General features: G+C 30.8%; 1 protein-coding gene across 2 annotated transcripts in view; it reads right to left on the minus strand.

Moving 5' to 3' along the window:
* Window positions 1-13,208, minus strand: part of LOC129967117 (neuroligin-1-like) — a 700,350-nt gene that overhangs the window by 132,635 nt on the left and 554,507 nt on the right. Inside the window, exons 3-4 of one of the 2 annotated variants that reach the window (XM_056081797.1) lie at window positions 12,066-12,251; window positions 4,845-5,275 (exon numbers count right to left, since the gene is read on the minus strand). In XM_056081797.1, the coding sequence (XP_055937772.1) occupies window positions 4,845-5,275; window positions 12,066-12,251 (617 nt within the window). The remainder of the gene's footprint in view (window positions 1-4,844; window positions 5,276-12,065; window positions 12,252-13,208) is intronic. The other variant, XM_056081798.1, reaches the window with a different exon arrangement.

Genomic DNA, 13,208 nt, shown 5'->3' on the forward strand with positions numbered 1-13,208 from the left:
ATAAAAGTTCTGTTTATGAAGGTACCTTCTAACTATAATCACTGCCACTGAAGAATCCATATGGGTATTGAGCTCTGCGGTCACTTTTGCTGCAGTTGTTCACTTTTTAGACATTACAATCCACTTCAATACCCATAAGGTCTCTTTCACTGACCTTCTCTTTCAGCCCACTATTTTGCTTTGCTGAGATTGTCTTGCCGCGTGTATGCTGTCATGACTATAGACACTGTATCCCTAGAAATGCCTAATAGTTGGGATGTTTTGGTTACACTTGCTCCAGCTTGACGGGCTCCTACAATTTGACCTCTCTGAAAATTTGAGAGGGCCAACGTTTTAAGCTTTTGAAAAAAATCCAAGAATTATAGAACTTCTATAAAGCTAACACATACTACTAGAATATATACATTACTTTTTATAAAAAAAAAACTGGTAGCTATTTATAAAAAAACTGGGGTTTCCATTATTCTGATAACCACCTGCATTTCTATCTCATATCTGGAATCAATGTAATGGGAATTTGATCTTAAACCAACTTATGCCTAATTGTCCATAAAAAAAAATGTAATCTGAAAATTGAAAAGTCGGTTGGACGGAGGGGCCATGTTTCAAATTTATAATCTAGTAGAATTTCTATTTCTTTAAAAAGATATTTTTCGTATGGAACTTGGCATACACTAATTATCTCTGCAAATGACTACCAGATGGTTCTAGCTATGAGAATTGATGTTACACTGTTACATCAGAGCAACAATTTCTCCGAACTCTGACGGTGACCTTTGATCACAAATAAGAGATATTTCAATAGAAGGAAAAGTAGAAAACGAAGATTAGGTGGCGAGGAAACAATAGTCATGTAAGAAATATGTCAATGCTGACTTCGAATGATTTATCAAAATATAATCATTCAATACGATACACCTTGAAATATTCAAACGAATTCTCGTAAGAAGTAGGGATTGATTGCAAAACGTAAATAAATGTCACATAAAATAAGTTCCCAATTCTTCTAGCCATGCCTCAGCTTTCAATAAAATATTTTATAACATATAAATTTTAAACTGAATCAATCTTTCATTTAATACTAATAATGAATAAGATTCAGCATTAATGAGCAATTGGTTGATTGAATTGGATCCCAAGTAGTTTAATCAAGATAAGCCCTTAAACCAAATCACTATTCATTACTGACAAATCGGAGGTTATTCTCAAGAGATCTTAACTTCTCCGGCTCTTAACGAATTGATATAGTTTGGGCTACATCTAATGATCCGAATTCCTTGGCGACTCACCACTACGAGTATTTATTCCCTCTACAGTTGAAACAGGTAATGAAATTAAATACGGTATTTTTAGACCAATGATGAAAGTAAAATTAATTAAATAAATATCAATCGAAATAAATCGATTTATTCTGCTTTGCAGGAGGATATTATGTGATTATTATGAATGAGATAGGCGTGTTTTCTACTCATTATGTCTCTAAAATTTTAAACGGTTATAAAGGCTTTTTAATTATTTTCAAAAAATCACTGCAGCAAACAGAGCATATATGTTTTTAAGTTTGAAATAGTGCAAAAAAAAAAAAAGAATTGTTTTAAGTGCTTATAAAAAGAAGATTTATAAGCAATTTAAATTAAATTATAAGCACTTGGTTTTTGTCATCAAAAAGTTTTAAAAGCTGCTGAAAAAAAAAAACACTTAAATGTAAATTTTATACCTTGTTTTGAAAATTTTAAATAAGATAAAAACAGGAAAATTTGCCTCACGCCTACATAAAATTTGGCTTGCACAGCCTTTTCTTTTAAGTGGATCCGTGAGAAAAATTGGAATATTTCTGATGAGTAAGAATACAAAGATTAAAATATAACTAAAAACTAGAATAAATTTCCATATTTCACATTTCCTTGTATCAGAATAAAAGATTTTTTTGTCTCTATGGTTATGATGTGCAGATGATAAGTCAAAAAGGGAATGAATTTAACGACTGGAATTTGGAACATGGTTTTATCGACAGAGAATGTTGATATATATTACGGTTTGGACAAATTTCTTAGATTGGTTGTCTGCGTATTAGCAGTATGTGTGTGAACACAATTTTTGGGATTTTTTTCGAACGTCAAAATGGTTGATTTATATCAAATATTGAACTTGAATGGTAAATTGGAGAAAGTCATGGATGCATATTTGATTGTCTTCACAATGCACTAATCATATCATGGAAGTAACAGGAATATCAAGAGGATAAGTAACCGACTGGATTCTATTCTGAAACTGATTTTTGCTCTAACATTGATTGGAACATCTAACATAGATGATTATTTGTAGACTTCAAAAGGAATAAAACTGCAATGGAATATTGTGTAGCAAATTACGCTGAGAGAGTGAAAATCCGGAAGAAAGCATGCAGACTTTGAGTTCAGGAGGCGTTGTAAATGCACATAGTACACATCAGTGAGCGTATCATGCAATCCACATGCCTGTGTACCTTGGAAATATCTCGATGGAAGTTTAGTGTCAACAGGTGGGTAAGAACCCTCAGTGGTTATTTTCTTGGGGCGATTCATGTTGCTAGAACACCTGAATGGATCTACTTAATAGGTCTATTTCTCCGCAACACTTTCCGTAAATATTACAAAATGTGCTGCCTGCAGTGCAGCGAGGCATGTGGCTCTTGCATGATGGCGCCCTGTAAACTTTTCTCACATGATGCACAATAATATCGATGCTACATACCACTTAATGGTGCACATGGAATGGATGTGAGGGACCCATTGCTTGAACTCCACATTCGTTAAATACAATCTTTTTCCTTGGGCACACTTTATTTCACTTGTTTATGCAACGCAATTTGTCACAACGGAATAGCTTATATAACGGATTGTCGTCGCTACAGCAGGCATCAAAAACATACTGCCATCGTCTAGAGTATCCGGAAATCTTTTTTACGTTGTTATAGACTTAGCAATGACGTCAGTGGCCAATGTTCTTAACAATTATTGTAATAATTAATCAAGTAAATAATTTTGTTATTATCATACTTTTAACGAAACCAAAGTGTATTTTTCGTGATTTTTCATCCTCTCAACATGGCTTACAACACCGTGTTCTATTGCAATTTTTTATTTCTCTTGATATATCTGTTAACAACTTCCTGAGTTAATAGGTGCATTATTAGAACACTATACATAATACAAACATTTTTCTATTCTGAGAATTAAACACGTTTTAACTGAAAGCAAAGTAAAAGATTTTTCTACTTCATATTATTTCATGCTGGATATTTTGAACTTCATTTACAAAGAATTTCAGACAAAAACTTGAGTTTTATTACCTAGGCTACTGTTTTTGTTTAAGTCCACATAAAAATCCCTTAATTAAATTCAAATCATTTTGATTTTCGTTTAAATAGAAAAGAAATTTTCAAGGATAACTGAAGGACTGAAAGGCTTTGAAAATTTTAATACGTTCTTAAACTTCTCTTCGAATGGTTACGTTACATCACATAGGATCACAGTAAAACATCTAATTATAAAAAGAATGTTGAATTTCAACCTAACAAAAATCCAATTAGAAAATAGCATCGAAGGACCAGGGAAATGCTTTTAAATTAATGTTGTTGTTGTTTCTTATGGCACTTGCCATGGACAAGCCCGCTGTTACGAAGACAGCGATTTAAGCCTGTGGGGGAGTGTCTCTTGTTTTTTTTTAATAGAGCCAACTAGAGCCAAGAGTACGACTTTGCTACTCACGCATCACTCATTCGCTTGCAGAACCCCTTTTTACAGGAGGACACATTCACGCATCTCAGAGATAGAACAACGATTACCAGACCGGGACTCGAACCCAGGACGCCCAAATCACGGGGAAGACGCGCTACCCCTATGCCAGGATGGCAATTAATGTTATTGACTGTAAAATTAATTAAAAGAACAAAAAAAATTCAAAAGAAATGTAAATTAGATGCAATTTTGGTCATCGTTTAGAAGTATAAAGCCAACCGGTAATGCATACCTAAGATATCGCAATGAAACTTTCATCTAACAATTTAAGATACAGTGTTTATATATAAATAATCATATTTCTTATAAAAATATAGAGAAGCTTAATTCAATTTATTACCTTACTTAGAGAAGCTCAGCTGAATTCAGTTTAATTTAATTAAAATTAAAATACATTAACATCTGTTTTATATCGCAGTTTGAAGGCTATTTTATTAAAATATCTTTTTATTGTCAATAGTAAATTATATGTGAATAAATTATTGTAAAAAAATCCTGAAATAAAATACACTATCTTCAAATCAATGATGCGTGTTTGTTCAGAACATTCAATGACAAAGAATAATTTCTCAAAGAATAAAAGCATTTTTAAACAAAAGTAACATGAAGAACGGGGGGAAATCTTTAAAAAAAGCATTTATTAAGAAAAGAAGTGTAAAACTAAATATTTTTATTTGAATTTTGGGGATTTGGATCATATTTGGATTGTTGTGATAGTAATTAGCATATGAAATTACCAGCACTACAATACCAATTTCAATTTATAACTTAATATTATGTCCTGTAAATTTTGAACTATTTTACGACTTAAAGAAATTGTACTTGCTGCTGCCAGATCATCTGTCTTTCTGTAGAGCTTTTTAGGAACTTTCTTTATAGGAACTTCAATGCATATTTTTTACAATTTGTCTGAAAGGCATCCTATCAAGATTTGACGCCTCTGCTCTCTAAATTCGAATATTACTATATCTATACAATTAGCATATAACAAAATAATTCTGGCAGTTTAATAATTTAAATAATTCTGACATTAAAAGAAATGAAATATGTTCGAATTTCACTTACCTGTTGAAGGTGATGCGTATATAAGTTTCTAACCAACGTTCTTAATACACGGTCTCTTCTGTGAGAATCGATACCGACGACTTCTTCAACTGCAGAAAAAGCAAAATAAGACTCCACTTTTGTAATTCCCAGCATCAAATTGTATCTTAAGAATAGATCTGGTTTTGTTTCCATCAAGTAAATCGGATCGTGCGAAAGAACTATTCCATCCACCGTGGGTCCAAAAGCAGTGAGATGATCAGGTGCTGCAATATCTACTGACATGATGTCTTCCAGTCTTCTTTTACGAAGGCATTCTATCAGCATCATACTGTCCTGCATAGAACAGTTAAGTCTTTGAGCTAACTTTTGTGTATGAGAAATTGCGTCCTTTGCAATAGCCCATGGACATAACGCCGAACCACTGTGCATGATAGCTCTGTGAAATAAGCCTATAAAAATGCAGCACTTTAAACATATAATTTTATAAAAGTAAAACATATTATAAGAAACACAAAATTATTTAAGTTTCAAATTTATAAAAAGTCATTTAATGGAACTGGAAACATTTGTACCTCCAAAGAATAGATTTTTTAAATTTTTAGTCTGATAAAATTGAGGGTATTTCACTGATTACCGAAATTTATAATTTGTGTAGGTTTGACAAGTCGAAAGGCTATAAATTATCCTTTAACAATGAATCTAATAATAGTTCCTATCATAGAAAGATAGGGTTTGTTTTTTTAAAACTTTTTCTTGAAACATGTCTTTTTTTCTTTTCTTTCTTTTTTTCTTTCAATTTTGAATAACGTGCTCTGCTCATTACAATCTCATAAAATTTTATACAATATTTATAAACATGCATCTATTAAACCTATTTCTATTATTCTGCGCAATAGTATTAATCTTTATATGCTATTTATCATGCAAAATATCACATACTTTCTGGCTTTTCGACTTTTTTTATACGACATTCCTTATTTTTTGAAATTTTGTATTATTATATTTAAATGAAAATACAGTCACTGTAATTATTAAACCTTTGATCATATATTATGTTACTTTGATTTTTACCCATAATTATTCTTTCAAAGCTTACAGATTTGTGGTTATGAACTTGAAACTATCGCATCACAACACATATTCGAATTGCCATTAAAAACAAAACACTTTAAGAGGGAAAGATTTTTTACTGCTTTATAATTAAAATAAATCATTGATTCTGCATATCTTGAATTTTCTAACAGAGGCCTTTACTTACAAAATAAACCTCTCTCTACTTACTATTGAAATTGCGTCAAATTTCTTTGTCTAGAAATCCCAGCTCTCTTAATGGGGTATAAATATTTAATTTATACTTTATGCTCCCTATTCATTATAAACAGTTCTGAATATCTAATACAACACAATAGATGACACCACATTCTGTGCGTGAACAATGTGATGAATTCTGATGTGCGTTTTTGTAAATTCTTTGCAAATATAAGATGAATTAATTTCATTCTTGGTCCCACATTCTTACTTCAAGTAATTTGCATCACATTCTGTTCCTGGAATTCACTAACAACCGGCGGCAGTGGTCTCCCTGAACTTTCTTGCATGCTCTCTTGAGCGGAATTTTTCGCGTTTTTCCCAACTGATTAAAACAGAAATTTGACAAAGATCTTACTTCAATGGTCTTCAATAACTGTAAGACCATCGAAAAATGAATTCAAGGAAATCCAAGGGTTTCGATGAGAAAGATCACTTATGAAATGGTAATAAGTGACCAATCAGAGCGGCGAATGGTGAAAACAGAGTTTCGCCTGAAGACTTAGAAGTTTTGAAAAGTTCTGCTTCTCACTAAAAACAAACTCGTCCGGCTCCAAAGATGGTGAAAACTTTTGAGATGGGTGGCAGTTCAGTGCTGGGAGGGATTCCTTTTCCCTAATGAGAAGTTCTTTACTGTCCAACAAGCTCATACTCCCAGAATGGTAGGATTCGGTCTGTAAGCACTCCAAGCAATTCTGCCATTGTTGAACATCGACAACATCAAAAATGGATAATAGTCTGCGGCATGAATTTGCGCAAGCGGCAAACCATATCTGATTTTTGTGGACGAGGCGCTAAAATAAACCAAAAAGTGTACTAGCAGGACTTTCTAAAAGCTGTTGTACTTCCGAGGACCAAAAGGCACTTCGGCAATGTAAACTAAACGTTTCAATAAGATTCCGCACCAACTCCCAAGTCCAAAAAGGCACAAGAGTGGTGCAAGGTGCTGGACGTGATATTATCTGGAGAGTGGGCACAAATTCGCCGATTCTCAATCATTTTGGAATCTAGGGCTTGCACTAAACCAAACAAAAGTTTCCACTCTACAGTAATCGCTTCGGCGGGAATGAGAAAAATTAAAGGTAGAAGTTTTGCAGCCCATTGCTGAAAATTTCAATAAGCGTTTGCACCCCTGCATCGCTGAAACAGGCGACCACTTTGGAACTAATTAAATTTATTTATTAATAAAAGTCTATTCTTATTACTATTTGTTATGTTTTGTTTATTTATTTATCATTAGTAAAGTTATATTAAAAATTGTGTGTCCAGGTTTTTCTGTCGCACCTTGTAGTTTTTTTCCGAGGAAGTAAAAATATTATACTCCAATATATCATTCATTATTTATGTAGCTAGAATAACTTTTAATTTCTTCTCTACATTTGATGAAATCTTAATACTTTTTCGTGGCTTTTCATTGCAAAAAAATGTTTTAAATTCATTTTTTTGTGGTATTTAGAAGCTAGCTGTTGTACAGTAGGCAAAATGATTATTTGTACACCACTTTTTTTTTAAGTTTTAGAAACATATAAGCAGCTATTTTATTCATTGTGACGTGTGAGCGTGAGTTTGTTGTTTATTTCTAAGTAAACGAAAAAAATATTTTGAAATAATTGAAAATAAAATCTAAATCTAACAAACTTGGAAAATTTCTTGCAAAAAGTATATTTGTACACCTATATCTCCTTTCAGTATTACTATCATTTCATGTAATTTTTCACATTATAGTTAATTTTTTGGATAGTTTGTATTTTTTAAACATTGAAGGTTATCTTTTTTAACAGTGAAGGCCACTCGCAGAGAAAAGTTGAGAAATGGCCATGAAATCAAAAGAAGTCTCTTTAGACATGAGAACTCATGTTGTTAACCTTAATAAAAGTGGAAAATCTTATCGCAAAATTCAAAAGATGGTTAAGTTACCCTTTACAATTATTGGTTACATCGTAAGAAAATATAAAAATACTGGACGCGTTGAAAATGAACGCAGATCAGGCGGCCCGAGTAAATTAACTTCAAGAAATAAACGAAGTTTTATTAAAGCAGCTATTAGAAAACCACAAATTTCTGCTCAGAAAATTGCAGATGACCTTCTCGCATCTTCTAACTTTAGAGTGACTGCTCAAAAAATATAAAAATGTTACATAGTGCTGGTTTAAAAGGCAGAACTCCGAGAAAAAAAAACCAATGATCTCTGAAGTAAATAGGAAGAAGCGTCTAGAATTTGCTATGAAATACAAAGACAAACCGATGGACTTCTGGAAAAAGGTTATTTTATCAGATGAGAGTAAGTTTGAAATTTTTTCACCCCCATGTATCCGAAAAATCTGGCGAAAAAATAAAACAGCCCTTGATAGTAAAAGTGTACTTTAAACCCTGAAACATGGTGGTGGAAATGTGATGGTTTGGGGCTGTGTAGCTCATGGCGGTGTTGGAAAATTACACTTTATTGACACAAAAATGACAGCTTTAGGTTACATTGATGTGTTGCGGCATAACTTATTAAACAGTGCTAGAAAATTGGGTATCGGTGACACTTTCTTATTCCAACAAGATAACGATCCAAAACACACTGCGTTAGTTACTAAAACATGGTTGCTTTATAATGCGCCAAGACGCCTTGAAACTCCACCACAGTCCCCGAATATAAATTTAATTGAAAATTTGTGGATGCTATTGGATGCTCAAGTCCGAAAAAAAAATATTACAAGTAAAAATAGTTTGAAAGAAGCACTCATCGAAGCTTGGGAAGAAATAGATCAAGAAACTACCAAAAAGTTAATAGAATTAATGCCAAGACGTCTTGAAGCAATTGTAAAAGGCAATGAAATGCATATAAAGTATTAAATTTCTATAAAATAATTATAATTATGTTTAAAATTTCTCACTAAGTAAGTGTACAAATACTCTTTTTGTATAGTTTTTATCAAGTTTTTTTCATTAATCAACTAAAGTTTATGTGATTGTTTTTTTGTTGATGTTTTATTATTATTTTACCTCACTAGAATATATTTCTGCAATTTTAACTTAGTTACCTTATTTTATTTTGCTATAATATTCCAAAACTGAAGTGTACAAATAAACATTTTGTCAACTGTATATTAATAGCCAGAAAAAAAAATCACTTTTTAATTTTCATAACCTACATAGATTGTAATAAAGAAACATAGTTATAAACTTATTTCAAAGTTATTTTTAAGCAGTTTTCTAGAAAAATATCCAACATGAATAGTTTCCCTCTACTTTCTATTATTCTATTATTATTATATATTCAATTATTTTGAACTTCGATGACCTTGCAATGCAAAAAATCATATTAAATCTTTTTCTACTGAAAGCGGTGTCCTTGCGATAATTACTTGATTGCAAGACTTGGCATTTTCACACGCGTTTCGTAATGAATAAGGGTTTGTTGCCTTAAATTAGATTTCCACATGCTGAAATATGAAGAAAAGAGAAAGGATTGACACAAATTTGGTCCTTGGAATTTGATAATTAAAAATGTGGAGGTTCCGTACCAAAACAGAACTGACACTGCTCCTAAACAGGAATGAATATAACTCAATTATTCGACCAAATGAATATAACGCTTAATACATTTGTACAACTTGAGTATAAAAGCTTTATACTAAAATTCATCTATCTAGCTTGTATTTTTGAGTTAACGTCCGGCAGACTATGTAAAAATATGTTTTTCGAACTGAAGGATATCTGAAACATGAGATTCATTACAATTTGGACGTCAGATTTTTGAGAATTACGATACTTTTTTCTTTGTATATATTGAATTGTATTTTACATTTCTGTTCGAAGTTAAATCAGTGAACTTTCTACCTGAAAATATATTTCTAAGCTGGAATACAGAAATATATAAAGAATCTAGAACCAATTGAGGCAGAAATAAGTTTTAGATACTCTAAACAAAAAGAAATCATTTATATCCTATAGAATAGATTTTCTGTCATTTTGATTCGAAATCGGTGATAAATGTATGCACTTTATAAAGAAACATACCTCATTTATCTTTTTTACATTTTTGAAAAATAAAAGTGCAATGTAATAGAGCTCTGAGTTTGAACCGAATCAAATTTCGTTTTACTTTTTTAAATGACAAATTGCTTTTCTGTTCAAATTTCTTAAAAACATATCTAATTTTTATATTTAAATTCTATGTTTAATCATTTTAATATTTAATTCCATTGTCAGATAAACTAGACCATTCATTCAAATAATAATAATTGTAAAATTTGTTTCCTCAAAAGCTTCTCTAAATATCAAATTTCTAAAAAAATACAAATTATATTGAATATAAAATGAAAATGAAAACAATAATTAGATAATAGCAACATAATATAAACAATGAAATATAAAAATATATACAAATAAATTAATAATTCATATAAATAATTATATTTGGTGCAGTCATCCGATGTCTATTAGATACAAAAATGCATTTTTCCCAAATTAGTCATCAAAAAACAACCTCCTCGCTGCAAAAAAAAAAAAAAAAAAAAAAAAAAAATCTTATAAAAGTATTTGTTTGGATTTTACACTATATAAACAATAAATTAGATTTTTTAAAAATTCACAGAAATACAAGGGCTAGTACATAAAGTACGAAATATTTAGTTCTGAAATAATTTTTTTTTTAATTTTTAAAAGAGCACGTGATATTAAAAAGTTGGTCAATTATCCATGGCAATTAACACTTTCAATAATATGTTACCGCCCAGAATGAAATTTTGGTTGATGGGCTCATGATTTCGAATTGTCTGTCAAATCATCTTCCAACATCTATACTACGATTTAAGAAATATTATGTCGGTTATAAATTCGGTGATAAGGAGCTTTCATATTATTTTTATCAATTTAAAATATTTCTGATTATAAATACGTTAATTACTGAGCATATAATGAAAGATTATATTCTTCTGTTTATAAATGCTTGTGCTAGTATTTTAGCATGGAAAAAGGAACAAGGAAAACAATTTACATATGATTTAAAAATTTAGATTCTTTTTTGATAGTTAAAAAATGGCTGATGAATTCCTCCTTAAAAATGTCGATTTATCTGTAATTCTGAAAATCTGAGAGTTTCTCGTACTCTGTCTGAAAGAAGTATGTCCTTCAAACTCTTTTGATTTCATGCTTATATCTTTTAAAGACAATACATTATACTTTGAAACTAAATGAAATCGTAGTCAAAACAGAACATTTCACCATATCTACAAGATTTTATTAAATGGTTATTATCAATCATTATAAGGTGATTTTATGAAGTGTTTTAAAAATATAACGAACATTCATATTCTATTATGCTGGAATATTACGATATAATTTTACATCCAAAATGATATTTGATATAATAAAGATCAGTAGTGAATAAGAACATAAAAGTAAGAATATGTAGAAAATATTCAATTGTGGGATGGTTTTTATTTAAATTGTTTTAAGCTTCCATCTTAACAAATTTGAACTAGACGTATTTTTATCAAAAAATGTTTTGCCATTATTTTTATATAGTTGGTACACTCAGTGTATATATATAAATAAAATTAATGAAGATGAATGTGTTGGCATTCTACAGGCCAGAGTAAAGTTCTCCCTGAAATTTATCAAGTAATAATTTTTCATATCGTGTTACACAGAATAAGCCTCGGCATTTTATATTTAATTTTTGTGAAGATCCCTTTTAATCCAGACAATGCATTTGTTACATATCAGTTTTCAAACAGCATTTTGAGAATTATATTTAGCAAATGTTACCATTTCTCAGTAAGCATTATCAAATTTCATCAAAGTTCCCGTCTTACTTCTCTGGATCTAATGAATATTTATTGAGGTAACAACATTAGCGGTAACAAAGAAACAGTAACAATCCTGTATCTGACTTCAGATGTTTGTGCATTTTAACGATACTAACAGAACTGTGCATACTTTTCGCCATCGGAGACAACATGAGCAAGTTGACACACGCCGCACCGTGGCCTTGTCCAAACACGGTAACATTCCTCGGGTCTCCTCCAAATTCAGCGATGTTATCTTGTATCCAGTGCAGAGCTGCGACCTGATCCATGAGGCCGTAGTTACCTCTTGCAGATCGGTCCACAGCCGGCAAGAAGCCTAATAACAATCAAAACACAATTAAAGAGATGCGGATTTGATACACCATTGAAAAACATTAAGTGGAAAAACCAAACATACATCACTTAAATCCATTCAAAACATATTTAATAGATGTGAAAAATTGATTTATAATCCTACAAATCAATTTTTGACCATTACTAGGAATAATTTATAAATAGTTGGTTTAAAAAAATTCATTTGACATGAACTAAAAACAAGAATTCAATTGAATCAGTTATTGCAAATTAAAAAGTGTAAATATTATGAAATCAAACCAGAAATTAAACTCTTACTACGGTGTTCAAAATGCAAAAAAAAAAAAAAAAAAAACACGCGACTTGATGCTTTAATGAATGAGTTTAAATTCCATCTTAAAACTTAAAATCATTGTTATAGACGCCTACTCTGTATTAAATTGAATTGAAAAAAAAAACGTTTTGGGATAATACAAAATTTATCTAAAAGTCCTTGTAAAATAATTTTTTTCGGAAGATATGACCATCAATTTCTTAAGCAAATCATAATGGTCATCCATTTGGCAACAGTAGAACTAATTTTGCTTGAAACTAAGCTTTCTGTTGGAAGTCTATTTCTTGATTTTTTAAATCTTCTTTCCTTTCATAAGATACTTCTTGGGGGCGAACCCATTCCAGATAATTACAAATAATATTTTGCAGCTCCCTTCATTCGCCAAGCAAGGCGTTGAATTGATTATATCTGTAAAATCGTTCAAGATTGGTGATCAATTTTTTTCACTCTCTATCTAAAGAACCAAACTTTAGTACAGTTCCTAAGGATAATAGAACCTTTCAATATTTTCAAAGGTTAATAATTAACTATTGGTTTTATTTTATCTAATTTTGACTTGTTACGGGAGAAGCCGTTTAGTAGTGAATTTAAGAAAAATTTCCAAACAATTAGAAATACAAATTAAGAAAATCATTATAATTATAA

The sequence above is a fragment of the Argiope bruennichi genome, chromosome 4 (genome assembly GCF_947563725.1).
Source record: "Argiope bruennichi chromosome 4, qqArgBrue1.1, whole genome shotgun sequence".
NCBI classification, from domain to species: Eukaryota; Metazoa; Arthropoda; class Arachnida; order Araneae; family Araneidae; genus Argiope; species Argiope bruennichi.